At 52.8% G+C, this 22,113-nt stretch overlaps 7 protein-coding genes across 10 annotated transcripts in view; 3 read left to right on the forward strand and 4 right to left on the reverse strand.

Moving 5' to 3' along the window:
• Nucleotides 1–3,348, reverse strand: part of Dora (zinc finger SWIM domain-containing dorado) — a 39,063-nt gene extending 35,715 nt beyond the window's left edge. The window contains exon 1 of the mRNA XM_086835664.1: nt 1,278–3,348. Coding sequence (XP_086691790.1) covers nt 1,278–1,590 — 313 coding nt within the window. The 5' untranslated portion in view covers nt 1,591–3,348. The remainder of the gene's footprint in view (nt 1–1,277) is intronic.
• Nucleotides 2,194–6,326, forward strand: LOC110179562 (uncharacterized). Of its 2 annotated transcripts, XM_086835665.1 has the most exons (3): nt 3,428–3,495; nt 3,567–4,252; nt 4,316–6,326. In XM_086835665.1, the coding sequence occupies exons 2-3, from the start codon at nt 3,623–3,625 to the stop codon at nt 5,186–5,188; spliced, it is 1,503 nt and encodes a 500-aa protein (XP_086691791.1). In that variant the 5' UTR covers nt 3,428–3,495; nt 3,567–3,622; the 3' UTR covers nt 5,189–6,326. The 2 variants fall into 2 exon arrangements, with proteins under 2 accessions (XP_020802802.2, XP_086691791.1); XM_020947143.2 differs by having other exon boundaries at nt 2,194–3,495; nt 3,567–6,326.
• Nucleotides 5,472–7,066, reverse strand: LOC110179564 (uncharacterized). Its single transcript, XM_020947146.2, has 3 exons — nt 6,828–7,066; nt 6,330–6,771; nt 5,472–6,268 (listed from the first exon to the last, which is right to left on the reverse strand). Exons 1-2 carry the CDS (start codon nt 6,981–6,983, stop codon nt 6,364–6,366), a joined length of 564 nt encoding a protein of 187 aa, XP_020802805.2. The 5' UTR covers nt 6,984–7,066; the 3' UTR covers nt 5,472–6,268; nt 6,330–6,363.
• A 94-nt stretch (nt 7,067–7,160) lies between these two features.
• Usp39 (ubiquitin specific protease 39) lies at nt 7,161–9,381 on the reverse strand. 2 transcript variants are annotated; one of them, XM_086835666.1, is made up of 6 exons: nt 9,268–9,381; nt 8,934–9,071; nt 8,813–8,863; nt 7,593–8,745; nt 7,248–7,536; nt 7,161–7,187 (listed from the first exon to the last, which is right to left on the reverse strand). In XM_086835666.1, exons 2-5 carry the CDS (start codon nt 8,953–8,955, stop codon nt 7,281–7,283), a joined length of 1,482 nt encoding a protein of 493 aa, XP_086691792.1. In that variant the 5' UTR covers nt 8,956–9,071; nt 9,268–9,381; the 3' UTR covers nt 7,161–7,187; nt 7,248–7,280. The 2 variants fall into 2 exon arrangements, with proteins under 2 accessions (XP_086691792.1, XP_086691793.1); XM_086835667.1 differs by having other exon boundaries at nt 7,168–7,536; nt 8,813–8,860.
• A 168-nt stretch (nt 9,382–9,549) lies between these two features.
• On the forward strand, nt 9,550–10,484 carry LOC110179463 (L-xylulose reductase). Its single transcript, XM_020947022.2, has 2 exons — nt 9,550–9,934; nt 9,994–10,484. Exons 1-2 carry the CDS (start codon nt 9,627–9,629, stop codon nt 10,412–10,414), a joined length of 729 nt encoding a protein of 242 aa, XP_020802681.1. The 5' UTR covers nt 9,550–9,626; the 3' UTR covers nt 10,415–10,484.
• A 156-nt stretch (nt 10,485–10,640) lies between these two features.
• Nucleotides 10,641–22,111, reverse strand: htk (AT-rich interaction domain hat-trick). 2 transcript variants are annotated; one of them, XM_020947019.2, is made up of 6 exons: nt 21,636–22,111; nt 20,926–21,531; nt 19,525–20,857; nt 11,443–16,794; nt 11,141–11,371; nt 10,641–11,074 (listed from the first exon to the last, which is right to left on the reverse strand). In XM_020947019.2, exons 1-6 carry the CDS (start codon nt 21,639–21,641, stop codon nt 10,881–10,883), a joined length of 7,722 nt encoding a protein of 2,573 aa, XP_020802678.2. In that variant the 5' UTR covers nt 21,642–22,111; the 3' UTR covers nt 10,641–10,880. The 2 variants fall into 2 exon arrangements, with proteins under 2 accessions (XP_020802678.2, XP_086691789.1); XM_086835663.1 differs by lacking the exons at nt 19,525–20,857; nt 20,926–21,531; nt 21,636–22,111 and adding an exon at nt 17,060–17,174.
• On the forward strand, nt 17,183–19,449 carry shop (sulfite oxidase). The gene is made up of 2 exons (XM_020947021.2): nt 17,183–18,480; nt 18,539–19,449. Exons 1-2 carry the CDS (start codon nt 17,544–17,546, stop codon nt 19,357–19,359), a joined length of 1,758 nt encoding a protein of 585 aa, XP_020802680.2. The 5' UTR covers nt 17,183–17,543; the 3' UTR covers nt 19,360–19,449.
• Nucleotides 22,112–22,113: the final 2 nt, after the last annotated feature.

Raw genomic sequence — 22,113 nt, forward strand, 5'->3', positions numbered from 1 at the left:
CCTTTCCACCTACATATGTATGTGGATATATATACATGTGTATTTTCCATTGCCTTCAAGGCAACGAAGCAGAGACTAAACGAATGCTGTATAGATGGGGCAAACGAGGGAAAAGGGAGAAAAACGAGCAGGAGAGAAGGACGATAAACTGCGCAGTCGCAGCCAGATATTACAACACGATAATGCTGCGACGCGTCATTGTCGGAGAACAGGATACCGACCGAAAACCCCCGACCGGACCGCCGACCTGAGGACGTGTAAAAAACGTTTCCTTCAGCGGGCCCAAAAACAATGCATTTACAGGCACATACAGACAAAAAAACAAAACGCAGAAAGACACGAGTAATAAGCCACAAAAAGACAAAGGAGAAGCAACACAAAAAATAACTAAAAAACAGACAAACAAAAAAAAGAAGGAAAACGAGAACGTAGCCAGGCTAAAAAGTCGTGATTTTGACTTTAACGATAAGCAGAGGATATCGAGGAAAGACAAGGCAAAGCAGGGCAATGCAAGGCAAAAAGTAAAAGACAAGAAAAGACAATTGCAGACAAAGCAACAACAATTACAGCACTGTTGTTGCACTGCCCTTAAGCCAATTTTACAGAATTTACCAACAGCGAAAAGGTCATGCGTATAATTTCAGGCAGCACAGTGTTGCCAGACTGCAGTGCACTTAAGGCCTATTTACACGCAATGAAATAATAAAGAGATACAAAAAGACCTAAGGGATCCAAAACGCAATAGCATCCCTGGTTTAATAGATATAGATTTGAAAGATATTCAATCTTTGAAAAAATTACCAACACAAACAAGGCTTAAAGAAACTTAAAAACAAGGCTTAAACAGCTTGCAAACACTGAAACCTCTTAAGGTATATCAGCTGCTTACAGAGAAACAAATGATTAGTTATAAGGTAGGAATCTTTTAGAAGAGAAGAACCATTCGAAACTTGGATATCAGACAAAGTAACTACTTTAGATTAAAAGCGAATTCCAATACATTTCATTATTAAAAATCTACACCTATCATCATAAAAATATCCTCCACCACAGTAAAGTATTTTGAAATAAAGATCTACTGTTTAGAAATGTTTTAAGAAGTTCGAAATTCGCAAAAAAAAAGAAGAAAAATATTAGTTAAAAAACAAATTCTAAGCAAGATTTGGAAAAACAAACTAGGATATCGTATGCTTACTCATAAAAAATCGAAATACATAGTCCTTTTCATCTAAATTCTTAATTAAGAGTAGAATAAGATTCTAGATTCTAGCACTCACCATAATATCGTCCGCAGGTGGAGAGTGTTCCCATAGCCGCTGCACTGCCGCCCGCCGTACACGATCCGGTGGCACCTGCTCCGTTCAGGCCCGCCGCTCCATATGACGCTGCGATGCCCAGGCCATTGGCTCCAGATCCGACACCGGCGCCGGGTCCAGTACCGCCTATTCCGCCGCCGGCAGCGCTGCCCGCAGCGTTGCTTGGTTTCTTCCAGCCCCGCCAGTTGTTGCACAACGACTCCGGCTCAGAGCTCCAGCTGCACAGCGAGTCCTCCTCGAAGCGGATCGAGTCGTCGAAGCTGAAGCGGTCCATCTCCTCCTGATTCCATTCGTTGGCTGCCGCTCCGCCAGCATTGTTATTGCCACCGCCGCCACCTCCTCCTCCTCCACCTCCAGCTCCTTCGGCGCCAGCGCCGACAGCAGCCGCTCCTCCGCCTCCGCCAGGATTGTTGCTGTTGTTGTTGTTGTTATTACGGGCAGCGGCGGCCACTGCCCCGCCCCCTCCGCCGCCAGCTCCACCTGCGTCGCCTCCTCTGCTGTTGTTGCTGCCGTTGCGATTCGCCAGCGTGAGGCTGAGATTATATGTGTCCGCTGTGTGTGTGTATGTTGTTGTGTGAAGTGCGAGTGAGTGACTGCGGGTATGTGTGTCGCCTGGCTGTGTGTGGGACCGTGTTTACAGTTGCTCCTTCAGCTGCTTCTTCTTCTGCTTCCACTTCTGCTCTCCTCCGCCGTGTGTTTTGTTTATTTTCTCTGCTCACTCTCCCTCTCTTTTCGTTTTGGATGGATGTATAACGGATCTCTGGATGTGCCAACGCTCAATTTAAAATCGTGTAAAAGGCGAATTTCGTTGAGCGTTTCGCGAATTTCTCTCTTGCGTAGCGTACTCTTCTGTCTCTCTATGTTCCTCTACGTTCTCAGTTCTCCGTTCTCGGTTCTCGGTTCTCGGTTCTCGGTTCTCGGTTCTTCGCCTTTCTGTTATCTCCCGTTGTCTTCTTGATTTGCTTTCGTTAAATTAGTTATTACTGTATAATTATGCTTAAGGGTTTCTTTTAAATTGATTTAAAAACTATTTTTATGTTTATGTACAAAATACGTTCAGTGCGCCACTGCCTCGGTCTCTGCCACTGCCACTGCTTCTGCCTCTGCCTGCGTCGACTGCGACTGCGACTGCTATTGTTTGTTGTCGTTGTTGTTGCATGTGAACTTTTCGTACCCCCCACCGAATAAGAGAGAGCGAGATGCGACGACTGCCAAAAATAAGAGCGGGAGGGCGATGGCGTTGGGGAATGTCGTTGGCGAGGGACACCGGGATGGCCAATTTGTGTAGGGGACGACTCTGGCGTTTGCTTTTGGATTTTCAGCTTCTGCTGCTGCTACTGCTTCTGCTAATGTTGTTGCTGCAACTGCTCCGCTTTGCCGTTCCGTTTGCCTTTGCGCCTGTCCGCTCCGCTCAGCCCGTCTTCTCGCTCTTCGGTCGTCTTTTCCTTTCGCCTGCTGGTGCCGCCGCTGGGCAACCTTTAATTATTTTTTCACTTCTATGCTTTGGCTCATCTTCGTCATCGCTCCTGCTTTATCCTGCCTGCGCGGGCTCTATTCTCTGTTCTCTGCCGCCCTCTCTTTCTTTCTTTCTTTCACTTACTCACTCACTCCACTCACACACTGAGCAGCAGCAGCAACAACGGCGCACACAACATCAATATATTGGATATATATCCACACTTTTTCGCGTGTGTGTTTGTGTGTGCATGCGTGCGCTTGCTTGTCGATTTTCACTGCTGCCTTTTTGCCTTCTTTCTTTGTGTATATGCGCTGCGCGTTGCGTGTATTTGTTTGTATTTGAATCTATGTATGTGTGTGTGTACTGCACGAACGAAATGCGTTTAAGGCGAACGTCGAAAAAGAACTTTTCGTCGATCTCCCTACTCATCCACAATTGCACGCCCGTCACCCAAGCTCCGGAACCGTTAATAGGAGCCCGAGAAGCTATTTCCTTGACTTTATACGCGATTTTCGACGAGTTTTACACGGGGCTTTGTTTTTCGCATTTTATCGCGTTTATGCCTGTTTGTGCAGTGTGCCCGCCGGCCTTTTCGGTTTATTTCCCTAAAATTAGCCAGATTGTGGATTTCCGTCACCGCCGCAGCTGGTCACACCAGGCTTAATCGACCAGCGACAAATTATCGATATTTATTATCGATAGTACCATATCTATGTCAAAGTTTGTTTTCCTTTTTTCCGTTGATTTTTCTTTGATTTTGGATTAAACCGTGCTTCAAATCACGTTTTCAGGCCACTTTCCGGACTTGGAACGACCGGCTTGCTCCAGGACCCGCTGACTGGCCAGGATGTCGCTGACCGGGCTGTGCATTGAGCTGCGCCCGAACCTGCGCAGCGGCGTGGTCTTCCTGCAGTTCGACCACAACATTGCCGATCGCAACGAAACGCGCCTCGTCATCCGGGAGCACAATGTCTATATAGCCGCAAAGTCGCCGGGCAGTACCGCCAGCCGTGCCAGCTCCTCCAGTGACAGTGACAGCGAGACGGATGAAGAGGACGGTGATGAAGGCGAGGTGGAGTCGCTGGTCATCCGGCACGACTGCTTCGGCATGGACATTGGCTGCATTTCCATATTCGTGGTCACCGGCAACCACATCAGCTTCCGTTTTAACTATACCCAAATCGATCTGGACGCCTTGGACGGCGGCGCCGTACAGGTGGCCATGGCGCCCCTACTCCTATCTTGCCGCGAAAACGAGCCCATCTCGGTGACTTGCCGCGACTGCAGGGCAACATTGGTGGAGGAACGGAGTTACCGCAGGCTGCGCGAGTTCCCCAGCTGCGTGGTGGACCCCAGCGAGTTCTTCTGCCACAATCACGGCGGTCCGACTGGATGCGAGGGCGACAGCAAGATGCCGCTGCTGCCGAGCCTGGTGCCCGGTATGACAGACCTCTTCTACGGCCTCAACTATGTGGTGGTGAGTATGAATCGGGGCCCAAGTCCCAGCATCCTAAACCGTGACGATCACTTGTACTGCAAGCGCTGCATGCGTTACCTCGGCGTGGCCATGTTCAATGGAGCGGCGGCCCGTCTGTGGGCCGATGCAGTGCGCTGGCTGCCAAGCAATGAAGGCGGTGGAGGAGGAGGAGGAGCCACGGTTGCCCAGCCACGTCACTTCTTCCAGAGCTCCTCGATGACGCAGCTGGTTAAGCGACTGCTATACTCGCTGTGGCCACAGCCCCTGCCACAGCTCTGCCTGAGCACAAGTCGCGCGGTGCTGGTTACTTCGCTGCCTAGTCGACGCCGCCACCAGTACATGTTCATCCACGTGGTAGAGTCGCAGCTACGCGTGCTGCGTCGCATCCAGCCGGACTCTCAGCAGCTGCGTTGCTACCGAGCCTGCAAGCTCTACTACGGCGTCTTTGGGGCTAGCGATCAGGAGCAGGAGCCGCCGCTGCTACAGCAGTGGCAGACGCAGCAGTCGGTGCCCCAGATGGAGATCTCGCCGGGCATGTTTCAAACCCTGCAGGAGCGGTTCGAGTTAAATACCCAGCTAATACCGGACGCCTGGCGCCTGAACTCTGCATCGGAGGGCCTGCAGCTGTCGTACTTCTTTTACGAGGACGAGGCACAGCCGGAAGGCGTGATGCTGGCGGCGGAGGCTGCAGGTGATGGCGTCACATGTCTGGGCAAGATACAGCTGGATGATCAGTACGAAACGGATGCCGGACATGCCAGCAGCGAGAGTGAGAGCGACGATGAACATTCGGATTCCGACGAGGATGCAACGGCGGCGGCTGCGACGGGGCACTCGATCGAAAGACGAACGGTCATTAAGCGTTGTCCCACACCTCCGCGTCACTCTCTACACCTCTCCACGTCAACCTCGTCCGCTTCCTCAGAGGATAAGTAGTCGCCTTAGTTTTAAAACTTATTCGCTGTAAAAAGCTACAGTCCTGCTGTCCTACGTCATCCATCAGGGCAGCCACAGAAATAGCTACGGATTTCAAATGAAAATATAAGATTAATATGTGGTGGTCCTCGTTTGTAGCTTACCTTTGGATACCGTTTGTTATAGTTTTGAAGTATCCAACGATTTCTGTAGTTTCCCTGATGGATTTTCTAGTTTATTTATATATCTACGCCTTTGTTTATAGTTTGTCGATCGATTTCCCTCCAATGGAAAGCTATTTATCTTTATTTATTGTGAAGAAAATTTTGATTTCTTTTATTTCTTGACTCAAAATCGTTTCCTACGTTTTGTACGGGGCGTGCCACGAACATAAATCGCCTGAGAATTGAAATGGCGTTTTCGATATAAGTAAGCAACAAGTATTAGCTGAAATGCTACCTTCTAGCACAAAGATTACTCGATGGGCACTGTATGTAATTAATATGTATTGCTTTTGTACACTTGCTTATGTTTTTCCTTTCATTTGGTTAAATTAGAAAAGAGAAACGAATGAGAGAAACTAGTTTTCAAACATTTGAAGTGTTAAAGTTTGAAAGAACGAAAAATAAGGAGCTTTCCTAAGTAGGAATTAAAATAACTAATATTAATATAAAAATGTAAAGAAAAACATATTTAAATTAGTTGATACGAAGAAGAATCAAGATAAATTAGTTATTTAAACGGAAGAACATTATTGTCAAACATTTTCGAGTTCAATTCAGTTGCAATGTAATTCTAAACGAGGACAACGTGGAGGGAAATCTTATTTAATAGCGGGTTACTTTTGAAAACTCGAATGTTAATCATAAACTGCACATATATATGTATATGTATATATCTATAATAACTATATATTAGATAAAGTCAACGGGATGAGTGTGAGGGAGGACAGTTAGAGAGAGCTATATATGTCCTGTACCCTCGACAAATGTGATTGAAGACGCGCTGTGGGTGTAATTCTCAACTTGTGTGTTTAGTTTTAAGCGAAACTCATGTGTTCTGAGGACAGAAGGCTGGCCAGGATCAGGCGACGGCGATCGACTGTGGGGGAAAGATAACAATAATGAGAGTGAGAAACGAATAAAGAATGAAATTAGAATACCTGGCTTTGAATCCGCTAGAAAACCACGACCCCCTTACTTGGCCATACGTCGCATCTGCTGGGTCTGCTCGCTCATGGCAATCTGAGCGTTGTCCGCCTGATTTATCAGCGCATCCAGCTTGTCCAGCTGCGAATCCATTCGCTTCTGTTTGGCCGCCTTGGCAGCACTCACCTCGGCCGCCGTCGGCGGTGGCTTGGCGGCCAGCACTTGAGGCGTCGGCATCGAAGGACGCTCCTCCTGGCTGGCTGCTCCTGCCGTCCCTGAGCCACCCGCCGTTAGATCCACTGACCCGGAGCTGGCTCGTGAAAATATATTGGTCAGACTACCACAGGCCGTCTGCTTGAAGCGATTTAGCTTCTGCTGTGTGCTGGACAGGATGCTGTTGAGCTCGCCCAGCTTGCCGCCAACACCGCCCAGCGTTTCGTCCTGCTGTTCCAGCATCTAATACCGAGAGACAGTAGTGGGAGATAAATATGGGTAACTGATGAGATGCTTACCACTGCCTCGGCGGCCTCCTGTTCGGCCAGCTCGTGCTCCAGCCTCGCCTGGCGCTTCCGCTCGAACTCGGCCCGATCCGGCGGCTGGAGGCCAAGGAGCTCCGCCCGCTGGCACTCCGTCTCGTAGCTGTTGCTTATCTCCGGCTGCTCCGACATGCTGCTTCCTTCTAGCGTCCGTCCGTTCTGGCGACTGACATTCGACGGGCATCGATTTTTTTTTCCATGTTCGTGGCCCCGTTTCGTGGCGCATGCGCATCTTAGAGCTTCAGCTTCAGCTGATGCTGGGTCCTTGGATGGGTCCGCCACTAAACCAATTAAAATCTGCAGCACACGTCTCTAGTTCACTTCACTTTTTGCCTACTTATTTATTTGGATGCTGGTCGGGATCATATTATAATTACTAATAAAAACCATACACACACCCAGCTTAAAGTACGTTGAATGGCGGAGGGATCAGGAGGTGTCCGCACATCGCTCGTAAATCTGTATGTAGGACTCGGTGAGTGTGATCATCTGGGGTAGAATTTCGGTGACATGCAGATCCTGCATCTCGTACCACTGCCCGTTGGCCTTGTGCAGGATGTGAGCACGATAGGTGCCCTTCTTCGGGTCGCCATCGTGGACAATGTTAGCCACCAGATTGTATTTCGTATCTTTCACGTTTGTGTCCCGTTTCCGCATGCCCAGAATGTCGCCAAAGTCCACGTTCCTGAAACGCAGATTGGATTAGTTCGTTACAGTAAATATTTAGCAAAAATGGCTCACTTGATCGGGAAGTTGACAATGGTGGGATTCTTCTCTAGGAAGAAGGTGTTCTTGGTGAACCGCTTAATGTACAGAATGATGAACTGCGGCAGGCGGGTGATCTCGAAGCGCTTCATAAAGTTGTCCTTGTATGTCTTGTACTCCTTCTCCGCGCTGCCGTTGAACTTGCCCAGCAGCTGGTAGAGATTCACCTGTGGAATGATGTTCTCGCGGAACTCGTCGATGAACAGCGGCGGCGGTGGCAGATCGCAGGTGAGATAGATGAAGTTAGTATGCTCCACCTGGTCCTTGTACTCGTCGGTGGCCAGCAGCTCCGCCTTGGCCTTGTCATCCAGCTCCACGGGCGGTATCTTGCGCGTGTATATCTGCATTTCGCCCAGAAAGATCTTGTAGAGTATGGACGAATTCGGTTGCTTGGTCCCCTTCATGGCACGGTGCAGGGTGTTGAGGAACCAGGAGAGGAAATCGATGGGGTCGCCCTGCTCGGTGATTTGGAATCGCTTGCTGGACCATAGCACCACCGCTTGGAGCATCTCGTGGGGCGAGACGTGCGCCTTGAAGTTGCGCGGATTCCACATCTTTCGCATTAGCTCGCCGAAGCGCTGGACGAGCGTGAACATGGAGTCACCTGGTGGTCTCTTGATGTGCGCATAGTTCTGCTCCCGCAAGAAGTAATCCCGCAGCGGGCCCACGTGGGAGAGGGCGTGCAGCACCACGTTGCAGTAGTCGTTAGCCTTGATGTTGTTCAAGCCGACAATGCCTGGCAAATAGAGCACTCCGTCCACGGTGCGCGAGTGCTTTGGCTGCTGTTGGTCTAGCTGGGCTATTTCTTGCCGCAGGAACGTCGGGTTAAGCACATACTTGATGTCGTCCAGCGAGGAGTCGATAATCTCGTAATTGTCGGGCAGGCAGTAGAACCGCAGGGTGTGCAGGTTGAGGAACACGTGGTGTGCCTCACCCACTGAGTGCGTGTACGCGTGGGTGTTGGTGCCGCGCCCCTGGAAGTACTTACCGCACACCAGGCAAGCGTACACATTGATCCTGGTCAGCGAGATGGAGCACAGCTTCTCGAAATCAAAGTCCAGCATGTTCCGGTTGATGGTGTCCAGGTAGGGGCATACCCTGTACTTGGGATTGAAGACGGAGGGCGTCTCTGTCGCGGGAAGACACGATTAGTTTCCCCCTCCTTCATTTAATTCGGAATTTTCACTTATATTTACCATCTTCCTCTACCGAATGAGCCGGCTTCTCCAGCTTCACGCGTTTGGCTGCTAATCGGGGAGAGAGTTAGGGATTTTGATTACTCCAATGGCAGCAACTACTAACTGGGCCAGAACGTACCTGTGGGTTGCGTTTGCGCCATTTCTTTCACTTTTTAAGTTAGTAAATCATTGAAAAACTAATTTGTTGTCGGCAAAACATTGATGCGAAAGATGCAGTGTGCCCGCCTGGCTTTCCAGTTATAAAACCAAAACTAGTCTAAAAAGAGAGGATATTACTTTCATGGGACTGGTCACATTGAATGACCATGGTGCTGCCAGACTGATTAATTTATCGTTATCGATAGCACATATGGCGCGCCTATAAAGTATTTGAGTAATATAACACTTTCAATACATTGCATTCAGCATATTGCCGGTCAGACTATATAGGACAATATAAAGTTGCTAATTACTTATTATTTGTTAAAGTCTCCATCTTGAAACTTTTCCATTGTTTTAATTAAACCTCTAATCAGCCAAGAATCCAGTTTAGCTCAGATGAGGAGTGCTCTCAAATCCGGATCCAGATGTATTTATAGCTTTAGGGGGGCACCTCCCTCCCTGCCTCCACGATCGAGAAACGACCTTAAACGCCCTAGTCGGGAGAGCCAAAGCTCGGACTCTACAATTCTCTGATCTCCGAGGAAAGCTCCCGACCGACCGGCTGGAGATTAGTGCTTTGATAAGAGGTAAACAGTACATTTCCAGTTCTGCTAGCGATCCCAATCAACTCGGAGCAACATATATAATATATATATTTTAAAGAAGCAGCATGTGGACCGATCTCGCTGGCAAGGTAATCCTGGTGACCGGTGCTGGGGCCGGCATTGGCCAGGCTCTAGTTAAGCAGCTGGCCAGCTCTGGCGTCAGCGTCATTGCGGTGGCCAGGAAGGAGGAGCAGCTCAAGGAATTGGTTTCCTTTGATCCGAAACACATCCAGCCGCTGCAGCTGGACCTTAGCGAGTGGCAGAAGGTGCGTGAGGTCTTGGCCAAGGTCCCACTGCTGGACGGATTGGTGAACAATGCCGGAGTGGCCATAATCAAACCGTTTGAGGAGCTCACTGAGCAGGACTTTGACACGTAAGTTTCAGGATTAACATGTCAGCTTAGTTAAAGGAATAATGATGTTCTCTTTGCAGCCACTTTGATGTCAACATCAAGGCCGTGTTCAATGTAACCCAGGCCCTTCTGCCACGCCTGCGGGATGGTGCCTCCATTGTCAACGTGTCCTCGATTGCATCTTCGCGATCCTTTGCCGGCCACACCGCCTACAGTGCCACCAAGGCGGCTCTCGATTCGCTGACCAAGTCACTGGCCCTCGAACTCGGTCCTCGCAAGATCCGCGTTAACTCGGTCAATCCCACTGTGGTGCTGACCAAAATGGGACGCGACAACTGGACGGATCCGGCCAAAAGCGGTCCCCTGTTGGCCCACATACCGCTGAATCGTTTCTGCGAGGTGCACGAGGTGGTGGACGCTACCGGTTATCTGCTGAGCAGCAAGTCCACCTTCGTCAATGGCCATCACATTCTGCTCGAGGGAGGCTATTCCGTTTCGTAAATCTGAAAACTCGAAAACTGATTACAAAAATTGTTACAATGAAAAATAAAGCAGTTTAAAAATTTTAAAAGGTTTTAGCATTAGTTTCGTTAATTGTAAATGGGGGTTCTTCTTTTTAAATAAGCTTTATAGTTTCGACATTACATTACTTTCGAGATTTCAATTGGACTTCTCTCAATGTATTAATATCACCAGTTACGTCCCATAAATAAAATCTCTTCGGTTATTTCTGCTTAGACAGTGTATACATCTTGTTAAATGTATTTTTATAAAACCCTACATAAATTTCGACGTTTACTTAATCACTGTTTTATAAACTAATTAGCAAGAGGAGCGAAAAAAAAATAAAAGTTAAAAGATATTGTACAATTGTATATGCTCCCTCTCACTTGTTTGCTTGCTTTAACCTTTTGCCTTCTTATTTGCACTTATCCTGGGTGTGTGTGTGGTGGGTGGGAGACCAATTTTAGGCACACAGCTTGCCCTGCTGCTGCTGGCTCTGCATCTGCTGTTGCTTTTTCTCGCGCTCGCGACGCCGCAGCTTCTTGCGACGCCGATCGATGACGGCCAGTTCACCCTTGATGGTGTTGTAAGCCTTTCGTAGGTCCTGGATCTGCTTGCGCAGGATCGTGATGCACTCGTCGGAGCTAAGAGCGGGATCTACGATTGAAAAGAAAAGGAAAATATTAAGGATACGGATGGGAGAAGCAAAGTTGAAGAACTTACCCAGCTCCACGAGGAAGTTGTAGGGACAGGGACGCACTCCGGGCTGGTTGCCCACGATCGACTGCTGCAATTGTTGCTGCAGTTGCTGTTGCTGCTGCTGCTGCAACTGGGTGCTGGCCTGGGGCAACATCAGCTGGTGGCGGGCACTCTGTCGTTGCTGCACCTGCTGCTGCTGTTGCTGTCCTGCGATGGGCATAATATTGTCCGAGTTGTCGTCCGTATCGGAGCCAGCTGCAGAGGGTCGGGGAACAGAGATTCCATTAATATTTCTTCCATTTCACTTCTAACCCACCTACACTCACCTGTCGTTGTGGTTGTCTTCTGGCTACGCATCCCGGACACCTGGCGACGCCGCTTGCCCAGGGACTGCAGCTGAGCGGCAACGGCAGCCGTTGCCTGGGCGCTCATGGGCACCTGTTTCCGGGTGCGCTTGCGCTTGCTCAGTCCCGTGGGGTCTTCGAGCTCGTGTCCGTGCTCTGGGTTCTTTTTCTGCGTCTCCTCGCCACTCTCATCCTCCTGGCTGGCCGAGTCCGGGGAACTATTGGTGGCCGAGGGGTTCACCACCTCCGAGGCCGACTGTTGCTGCATTTGCTGTGTTTGTGGCTGCTGCTGGAGAGCAGTAGCCATAGCTCCTGCTGCTGGCGGGGCATCCGACGGCAGCGGAGTAACCCCAGAGACGATGGCCAACGTGGGGCCAATGGAGGCGGGCAGTAACTGGTCCTCTTTGCCACCGTAGTTTGGCGCCGGACTGCCGGGAATAGTCTCTTCGCAGAGCAAGTTGATGGACTGATCGTTGTGGGGATCACTGATCAGGGGGGAGCCAGCCGGTGCCGCCACATTGAAGATCTCCTTGCCGACGGCATGCATTACAAACGGACGGGCCACCACGGGCGAGTTGATAGGGACCTCTGCTCCACTCTCCGGATCGATTATGTAGCCGCTGGGGATCTCTGGCGCTGCTTGGAGCACACCGGTGGCCTGCTGTTGCTGCTGCTGTCCCTGATGTTGGGCAAAATTCGAGGGCACAACGGGTGCCACTACGGTAGTCGTTACCACTCCACTACCGCCGACGCCCGTATAGGTTTTTAAGAGCAGTCCACCGCCGGACACATCAGCGGCACCCACTTTCGAGGCCGACTGGAAGGCCTTGGGTGAGATCAAGACGGGTGTGCCGGCTGCAGCTGCGGGTGAGCTTGAAGTAGAACCGGGACTTGGACGCATCACCGATGAAGAGGACGCGGAGCTTGGGACAGAGGCAACCATAAGAGCTGGAGTGGCCACCACCACGGAGGCGGGGATCTCGGGTACGACGATGGGAATACCGAAAGAACTGAGGGTCGTCTTGGTTGAGTCCTCCGATTGCTGAAGCTTGGCCAGTGGCGGGGGTTGAGTCACAACAGCAGTCAGCTTGCCTGCAAAGGAGCTGCCGCCATCGGTGAGCTTCAGGGGAATCGGCGCCTGAATACCGGGCAGGGCTTTCCCAGCGGCGCCAAGTTCCAGCTTCACGGGTGCAGAGACCGGTGGCGTGGCATTGCTGCTGCTGGTGGCCTCCGTCTCAGCGGAAGTGCCCGCTGTCACCATAGTAGCCGTGGTCTGACCCTCCTCCTGCCCCGAACCCGGGCTCTTCTGTTCTCCGGTCGTCGTGGTGGTGGTGTGCTCCTCTGCTATCACATCCTCGATGACCAACCTCTGCTCGGAATCGGTGCTGTCTATGGACTCGTCGTCGGAGAATCCCGGTCCCGCGGTGGCCGTCGAGTTAGGCGTGTGTGCGGTGGGCGGTGTGCCGGCGTTGGAGCTGGCCAGCGAGTGAGCTCCACCTACCGGGGTCTTTCGCTGCTGTATGGCGCATTCCAGCTTCTGAATAGTTTCGCTCAGCTCACTGTTCTTCGCCGGCAACGAGGATTCCAGTATGGACTTAGTCTCCGGACTACTGGTAGCCGGCCCGGGTCGATACAGCTCGCCTAACAGTGGACCCGTCTGGATCTTGAGTGGCTCGCTCAACAGCTTCAAGGTAACCAGCTTAATGGACTGGCTGCTGCTCGGCTCCAGCTTGGGCGGAGGTATATCCTCCGTCGCCGCTGGCTTAGCGGTAACTGTGGCTTCCACCACCGATGATGCCGCGGCCGGTTTGCTCTTGCTGTTCTCCACTTCCTCCTTCTTCTGACTGATAGCCTTGAGGACCTTGTCCGCAATGGAGCTTGTTTTCTGCTCGTAGCTGCCGGCGTCGAGATCAAAGGGTCCGGCTGCGCCGGCCAGAAGGATCTTCACATTCTCCAGCTTCTCGAATTTGTTGTCCTTGGACTCTCCGGAACTATAGCCACTGCCTTCGTTGGAGGTACTCAGCTCAAACACGTTGCGCGTCTCAATGAAGGGACTGCCCACGATGTGGGGAGCGGCAGGCTGCTTGGGCGCCTGCGGTGGAGTGCTCAGCTTGGGGGAGGCGGCCACAGCGGCGGCGGAACTAGGTCCTGTTGGCGGTGTGCCAGGACAGCTGAGGGCGGCTGAGGCCGTGGGCACAATCGTCGGAATCCCGGGCACAGGTACTGGTATAGCCACGGGCGTCGTTGGCGGTGGCTGCAGGGCATCCGTGAGTGCTCGCGTGGTTTCCTGGACCGTCTGCGCCAACTCCTCGTTCAGGGCGGTGATGTTGAGGTTGAAGCTGGGCGACTTTCTCAGGGCATCGAAGGGCGTCGCATGATGTGGGGTCAGCTGGACGGGAATGGCCATAGACGACGAAGTGTTGGCGGCGCTCGTGGCCGTCGGCGTTGTACTCAATGCAGCAGACCCTGCTCCCACTCCTGGTGGCGTGTGCATCTTGACTGGATTTGCCACACCAGAGGGCGTTAGTTGTCCACCCCCCGACTGGGGCACCTTTAAGGTGGGTGGCGTCAGCTGTTGCGGCTTCGAGTCCATCTGTTGGACTTGGTCCCTGTCTAGCTTTGGGGTCTTGCTCTTTTCCAGACCCAGAGAAGCTTCCTTAAGCGGTGATCCTCTCTTCTTCGGCTTGGCGGCAGCTGTCAATCCGGTTAACGCTCCGCTCGAAATGGGACCATAACCGGCGGAGGAAGAGGGCTGGTGTAGCTGGTGCACTTCTAGGCTATGCTGCATGGCGCTGGCCTTCAGGGCTTGCTTCCTGGCTGCCGAGCTGACCACAACAGCAGCGCCGCCAGAGGATGTGGCCGTAGCTGTGGCTGATCCCGGTGCGGATGCTCCTGCTCCTGCGCCCGCTGTTGGCGGCAACACAGCGGTGATTACCGAGGCAACTACTGCTCCGGGGGCAGCTGCTCCCGCTCCAGCTGTACCAGTTCCTGTTGCCCCCACCGAGGCCATGGGCGAGATGCGCTTCTCAAACTCAAACGGTTCCGTGTCCTTAAACTCATAGACGTCCGAGGACAGTAGCTTGCGCATGTTTAGTCCCGATCCTGCTGCTGCCGCTGCTGCAGCTCCGCCACTGCTACTGCTGTACTTGCTTTCCTTGACGGAGGGGCCGGTGCTGGGGCCCGAGGAGCTGCCGCATGCACTGGCCGGAGTACTCGTTGAGGGTGCTCCTGCTGCTACAGCCGACGCAGTTGTTCCACTGCTGATCTCCAGCTTACTCATGTCCGGCAAGGAGCGAGTGGCCGAGCTGGAGCTACCGCTCCCCGATCCGCTCGAGCAGAACGAACTGGACGACGAGGAGGAGGATGAAGGCGAACAGGCTGCCGGTAGCTCCACTTTCAGGCTTGCTACCGGTTCGGCGAACTTCTTCGATTCCTGACTGCCGCCCGCTGCCACGGCCGTCTTCTTCATAGACAGATGCTGCTGCTCCGTGCCTGCCGACTTCTTGCCGCCGAATGTCAGTAGTTTCTCCACAATCACCGACGTGTATTTGGCTGTGGAAGAGCCAGTGGCGGCCGGAGCTTGGACCGAGGGAGCGGAGGTGTTCCCAAATCTAGCTGGAGCTATCAGGGTGGTGGGTTTAATGTCCGCCCCCGATAGGAAGGGTGGCTTGTTCTTTGGTGTCGGCTCGTCCTCGGTTTTTGGCTCCGCTTTCGGCTCCACTTTTAGCGCTGGCTCCTCCTTGACAGCCGACAGTTCGCGCTTGGGCATGAGCTGATCTTGCTGCAATTTCGAGGGAGTGGTGCCCATTATGGGCTCCCGCTTGCCGGCTCCCTTCGGTTGCTTGCGGTAGTCAGAGGACTGTGAGTCCTCGTCCGCATACGATTCTGTTTCAGAAGACATTTCGGTGGAACTGCGACTCTTAGCCGAGGACTCCAGCTTTCCTGGCTCCTTCTTGACGACGTCCTGCAGCAGAGCGGCTGGCTCGGCGGCGGACGATGACGACGACGACTCGGTCTTAATGGCGGCATCCTTCTTGCGCTCTTCGTTGGGCAGGGTATTTGTGAGGAGCTGCGGCTGGAATCCCTTCAGTTCCGATCGAATCTCGCTGAGATCGTAGTCACGCCCCTTGGCGGAGGCAGCGCCACTGCTCATGGCTCGGTTGCCGCCAGCTCGGGATCCTCCTCGTGCGGAAACTGACTGCTGCTGCTGCTTCGGCGGCTCCTCTTCCTCGTCGTCCTCTTCGGAATCATCGCTGGGATCTTCCCTAGGTGGGGCCGTAGAGGAGGCACTGCTGGCCGCGCGGCCCTTGCCCTGCTGCTGCTTTCCCACTTGCGCCTTCTCTTTGGCTAACTGTTGCCTCTTTGGTCGGCGCACTGGCTCATCGGAGTCCGAATCCGACTCGGTGGCCATCGAGGCGTCTGAGGTGCGGCGGGACGTGGTGGTTCCCGGCAAGACGCGCGTCGGCCGCTTCTTCATCCCCTGCTGCTGGTGCTGTTGCGAGGCAGCTGGAGATTTGGTGCGACCCCCGCCAGAGACCACCACCGATGAGGGCGTCGTGGAGCGCGGCGGCATTGAGTCGCTACGACCGCGTCCACGCTTGACGCCAGCCGATGTGGGGGTCTTCACCGCAGTGGAGGAGAGCAGCGAGGGAGTGGAGGTGGCCCCACCTAGGGATCCGGGCAACGGGGAAACTCCTGGTCCAGAGGAAAGTCCCGACGAGGGCGGAATCTTTGAGCCACCCTCCTTGGCGGTCTGCTGCTGCTGTTGCTGCTTCTCTGCTACTCCGGGTGGCAGGGAGCCCTGCACAGAGAGGGAGCCACCTCCTCCACCGCTGCCACTGTTGGCACTGCTCGTGCTAATGGTGCGGGTCTTCTGCTTGGAGCCCTTGGTTAAGTTCTCGGCAATCCGCTCACGAGGCACCCACTCATCGTACCGATTGTTCCAGCCGGTGTAGTGGACCAGATACATCGGCACGCCACGCTGGACACTGATCTCGATGACCTTCGCCTCGTACGTGCTGCCATGTGAGCTCGGTGACTTCTTCTCATGGTAGTTTACCTTCAGCTTGTCGCCGATCCCGACCACAAAGTCACCCGTATCGATCTTCTCCACGCTAATTTTCTCCTTCTTACGCTTACCGCTGCCCGGCTGCTTCTCCTCCTTGTCCTTGTCTTTATCCTTGTCCTTGTTGTTGTCCTTGTCCTTTTCCTTGTCCTTATCCTTGTCGGTCTGCTTGGTACGCTGGTGCTTCTCCTTCTTCGTAGACGGCGGCTGGGCGCTGGAAGCTGGTGCAATGGAGGTGCTACCCGCAACTGAAGGCGGTCCACCAGAGACTGCGGAAGCAAAGGACAGGAGATAATTAGTATTGGATATAGTATATGGAAAATCTACTAATCTTCTGATAAATTGATTTGTTTACATATTTTCACATATAATTATTTCTATATGTAAATAAATGAATTAGAGCGAGAGAGAAGATACCGTACTACATTTTCCTTATCACAATAAATACACAAAACAAAAACACGTAGCAACAAGTGTTTGTTTGGCAGTGTCTCAATATACATCGATCTTCTATATATACACATATCAACCCACTTTTTGTGCGTTATTACATTAACTTTAATGCTTTGATTAACTTTCATTTTTAGAAATTTACTTTGGACGACGACTCCTACACGAAACATATACGCATATATGTATATGTATATGTACATAAATCGGCAGTTATCGATAGCTTTATCGATGGTGGTCCGGCAAAACAGGTGTGACTTGCGTGCGTGCCGAAAGAAGAGGAGGAAGAGGAAAACATAAAAACAGCCCAGAATTAGCGCTTTCGCAGATTGCTTATCAATTAAACCAACGCTGAGCTCACTGGGGGGCCAGAGGGTGCCGGGGCCAATGTCGCCACTAAACAAATAGCACTTATATCAATAGAAAGCCACGAAATCCAGACTTGCGCCACAACAATCACAGCCGGGCCAAAGCAGACGCACAAGAGGCACAGCACCGGCAGCTTAGGAATTCAGATTTCGCTTGGCGAAGCGAAAAGTGTTCTTGGATTTTTGGCTGTTACATAACCATGCGGTTACTGTGGCGCAGCTTGAGGGGACTGGTGCCCCACCACCGGCCACACCGACGCTTTTTGGCAACCACCACCACCAGCGGCGGCGGCAGCAGGAACAATGACCACCAAGAGCAGCAGTGGAAGCAGAATAGTCACAAATGGAGCTCACCGGGCAGTAGGACAGAAAAATTGCTATATGCCGCCTACTGGGCTGGAGGCCTTGCCTTGGGCTTCCACTGGCTAAGCGACGGACGCACACCCGTGCTGGCCGAGCCAAAGGGGGAATTGAGCGAGGATGAACAGGAAGCTCGGGCTCGTCTCTGGCATGTAACCCACAGAAAGGATCTGCCCAACTACAAGACCGACCAGGTGGAGCATTACAATTGTGCCGAAAAGGGAATCTGGATCACTTACGGCCTGGGAGTATATGATGTCACAGACTTTGCCGACAACCATCCGGGCGGCGACAAGATTCTGATGGCCGCCGGCAGTGCCATCGACCCGTTCTGGGCCATCTATCAGCAGCACAACACCCTGGAGGTGCTGGAGTTGCTCGAGGGCTTTCGCATTGGCAACCTGGAGGGTGCGGAGCTGACACCTGGAGTCAGTGCAGTAGAGAATGAGCTGGGCTCACCATGGGCTAATGAGCCGGAGCGCCATGTCCTATTGAAGCCCGCCTCGAAGCGACCCTTCAACGCTGAGCCACCGATTGGACTCCTGGCCGACCAGTTCCTCACGCCCAACGAGCTCTTCTATGTGCGCAACCATCTGCCGGTGCCGCTGATTAGTGCGAAGGACTATGAGCTGGAAATCGAAAGTGGGTCGTCGGAAAAGGGTACACTGACATTAAATCTTGACGGGATCAAGGCTCTGCCCAAGCACTCGGTTACGGCGGCCATAATGTGCGGCGGAAATCGACGGTCCGAGATGACCAAGGTCAAGGCGGTGAAGGGTAAGATGGTCGAGTGAAAGACTCTGCAACTTAATCCTATGAATTCTAAACTCTTCAGGTCTTTCTTGGGGTGCCGGAGCCGTGGGCAACGCCAAGTGGTCCGGAGCTCGACTCTGCGACGTCCTGCGGAAGCAGGGTGTGCAGCCAGATGAGTCCAAGCACGTCATATTCGAGGGCGCCGACTTGGATCCCACTTCCCATCCCTATGGGGCATCGATACCCCTGTCTAAAGCCCTGGATCCCCGCGGAGATGTAATACTGGCTTATGAAATGAACGGCGAACCGCTAAGCCGGGATCATGGGTATCCCATTCGGGTAATTGTGCCCGGAACCGTGGGAGCGCGCAATGTCAAGTGGCTGACGAGGATAGTGGTGGCTGATAAGGAATCGGACTCCCACTGGCAGCAAAACGACTACAAGGGCTTCAGTCCGAGCACGGACTGGGATACCGTGGACTTTAGGAAGTCGGATGCCATTCAGGCGATGCCGGTCACCTCTGCCATCTGTACACCACAACCGGGAGCGAGGGTAAGGCCGGACGATGACGATGGGCACATCACGGTCAGGGGATACGCGTGGAGCGGCGGTGGAAGGAAAATAGTTCGAGTGGACCTAACCAGTGACGAGGGTAAGAGCTGGCATGTTGCCGAATTGGAGCAGGAAGACAGTCCTGATGGCCGACACTACGGTTGGTCCTTGTGGACCGCTCGCCTGCCCATCTCCGAGGCGCAGCGCAAGGCCGGAGGCGGTGACGTGGAGATCTGGGCTAAGGCCGTCGACTCGGCGTACAACGTGCAGCCGGAGAAGTTTGAACACATCTGGAATCTGCGTGGTGTGTTGGCTAATGCCTATCACAAGGTTAAGGTTAAGGTTGTCTAGATCTAGCTCTATAGCCAAGACTCCTCCTGCTGAGACAGATTTGGTTGAGGATTCTTCTAACTCTTAAGAAATAAAAGACAGAATATTCAATCCTTTGAGTTACTCCTATCCAACCAACTCCTATCTAACCAAATAACTAAAGTTAAGATTCTCATTTTCACTCACCTGATGGCGAGGCATCCCGACTGCGTTGCATCTCAGCTGAATTGGCCTTGCTGGAGGCGGATGCGCTACTGCCCGAGCTGACGTTCGTCTCCTTCTCCATGCTGTTGTTTCTGGTTGCGGCAGCCGCCGCTACTGCAGCTGCCTTGATTTTGGCTAATGGCATATCCGATTCGGTGTCCTTGCCGAATGCTGCAGAGGCTGAGACGCCACCGCCAGGTGTGGCGGCGGAAAACGATGGGGTCGCTGAATTGGTGGTGGAGGATGAGGACGAGGCTACTCCCGTCGCAGCTGGTGTTGTTGTGGCTGCAGTCGAACCGCTGGTTCCCGAGCCCGCTGTAGCAGCTGCTCCTCCGCTTCCGCCTCCTGCAGCGGATGACGAAGCTTGTGCTGCGGTTGATTTCTCCTCGTACTTCTCCACCAGGGTCTTGACCTTGCCTTGCTGATTGCTACTGGCCGCCGAGCCTTTCCTCTGCTTCTTGGCTGGCAAATCAACCACAACACTGGACTCGCTGGTGTCCTCGGACTCTACCTCGACCGCTGATTGGGAGGCGGTGGACGCAGCTCTGACTGGGGTGGCCGCCGATGTCGCTGCTGCCGAGCTTGAAGCTGTACTTGAGGACGACGCCGCAACCACGTTTGTTTGATTTGGCTGGGCCAATTTGCTGATGGTTTCCGTCTTCGTTGTTTCTGTGGGTTTGGGCGAGGCCACAGAATTGGCGCGCACCAGACTCCTACCCTTGCTGCGGTTAGAGTTCCGGGAGGTCATCAGCATGGAGCAGCCGAGCTTGCGGTGGAAGTCGCCGTACGGCTGCAGGAACTTCTTGTACGCCTGCTTCACTAGGTTCATCACACTAACAGTGCACGGCGTGAAGCCCAGGCGGACGGCTATGAGCTTCCACTGGTTCTGGGAAGTCACACGGTTGTAGCCGCCACGCTTTTGCACCGCGCGAAAGAGTCGATAGAGGTCCACGTCCCGACTTTGAATGGACGGCACCTTGTTGAGCGGCGTCCCCCTGTCATCCATATACTTGTACAGCTGCGCCACAAAACGATCCTTCTCCTCGTGCGGCTCGTCGTCGGAGGAGTCCGAGTCGATCTCTCCCTCGTCGTCGCTGGATAGATTCGAAAGGCCGAACAGTGAGTCGCGATCCCAGTGGGGCGGCAGGATACTGCTGTCGAGGAACTCGAGGGCCGCCTGCACAGCAGGCACGTCCTGTTTGCTTGCCACTTCGCGGGTGAACTCGGTGGCCTCCTTCTTCGGGACCGTATAGTAGCGGCCGTCTTTAAACGAGCGCACCAGGTACTCGTCCTTCACGCGGATGCGAACGGTGGCCTGTGTGTGGGATAGCAATCAACTTTATTAGTTTCTGTATTGAAATATTCGACAAATTAACGACTTACCTGAGCTGTGGGAGCCACAACGAGAGCGGGGAACCATTTCTCCTTGTCCTTCTTCTTGGACTCGGTCTCCACGCACACCACCTTGCCAATATTCTCCTCCTTCTCGTTGACCACTTCCTTGGCATCGCTTTCGTCATCGTCATCGGAACTATCCTCGTTTAGCTGACCCCGCCGCCGTCCGCGGCGTCCGCCCACCACGGGATTGCCAAAGTGCTCCGGATGCGTCAATGGCAGCTGGTCCAACGTCTCACTCTCGTTGAAATGCCGCCCACTCTTCAGGCACAGAGCCGTTCTTCTAAGCGTTGTAATGTCGCCGTCATCGAAGACAACCGTGTATTGGGAGCAATCCTGGATCTTGGTTATGGTTGCCTCCACAATCTCCTTGCGATCCGGATGACGCACCTCCACGACGGCGCCCACACGCAACTGGCCGGTGGGTGCCTTGATGGCGTCGTCGGAGACGATGCCAGAGCCCAGACCCTGCTTGTAAGCCACCTTCACCTTGATGTTGCGCACCACCTTGCTGACCTTGGCCTCGCAAAAGGCGCCTTTATACTTGGCACTCACCTCTGTGCCCACGGGCAGCGATGGCGGATCGTCCATTTGCTGGGGATGGGAGAGAAACAGTAATTAGCCTTCTTGCGACGAAAAGCACGGCTTTAATATTTCACGAGTTGACGTTTTGTTTTGATTCCTCACACACTGCTTACCTGCATCTTTTGGGAGTTTATGCGTTCCCTTTTGCTATTGCCACGAACTATGCACTTTTTCTGAACATGCCTATTACGTTGCACTTATTAATTGAATTCTGAACTGCGACTTTATTCCTTTTGTTGTTTATAAGCCGTGGACAGTGCAGCGTTGCCGCTCTTCTTCTTGCTCCGCTGCCGCAGCGCAGCATCGGCTGTACTATGAGTTGCCTCTTCTCTCTTTTTCTCACTTTATGGGCAGCTCTCAATTTCTCCAGCTGCCCCGACCTTTATTATTCACTTAAAAGGGCCAGTAAGCCAGTCCGTAGCACTTAATGGGTTATAATTTGACGAGCTCGTCTTTAGTTTACGTTTTTGGCGCATGAAATTTTCGCTAGAGATGACAAAACATCGATGGCAGCACTATCGATAACGCCGATGACATCGTTGCGAGTAGACTGTCGTGAAGTAATTAGATAACTCTGGTCACACCAAAGCC

This window comes from Drosophila serrata, unplaced genomic scaffold (assembly GCF_035046125.1).
Source record: "Drosophila serrata isolate PLE 108 unplaced genomic scaffold, ASM3504612v1 contig_276, whole genome shotgun sequence".
In the NCBI taxonomy this organism is placed as follows: Eukaryota; Metazoa; Arthropoda; class Insecta; order Diptera; family Drosophilidae; genus Drosophila; species Drosophila serrata.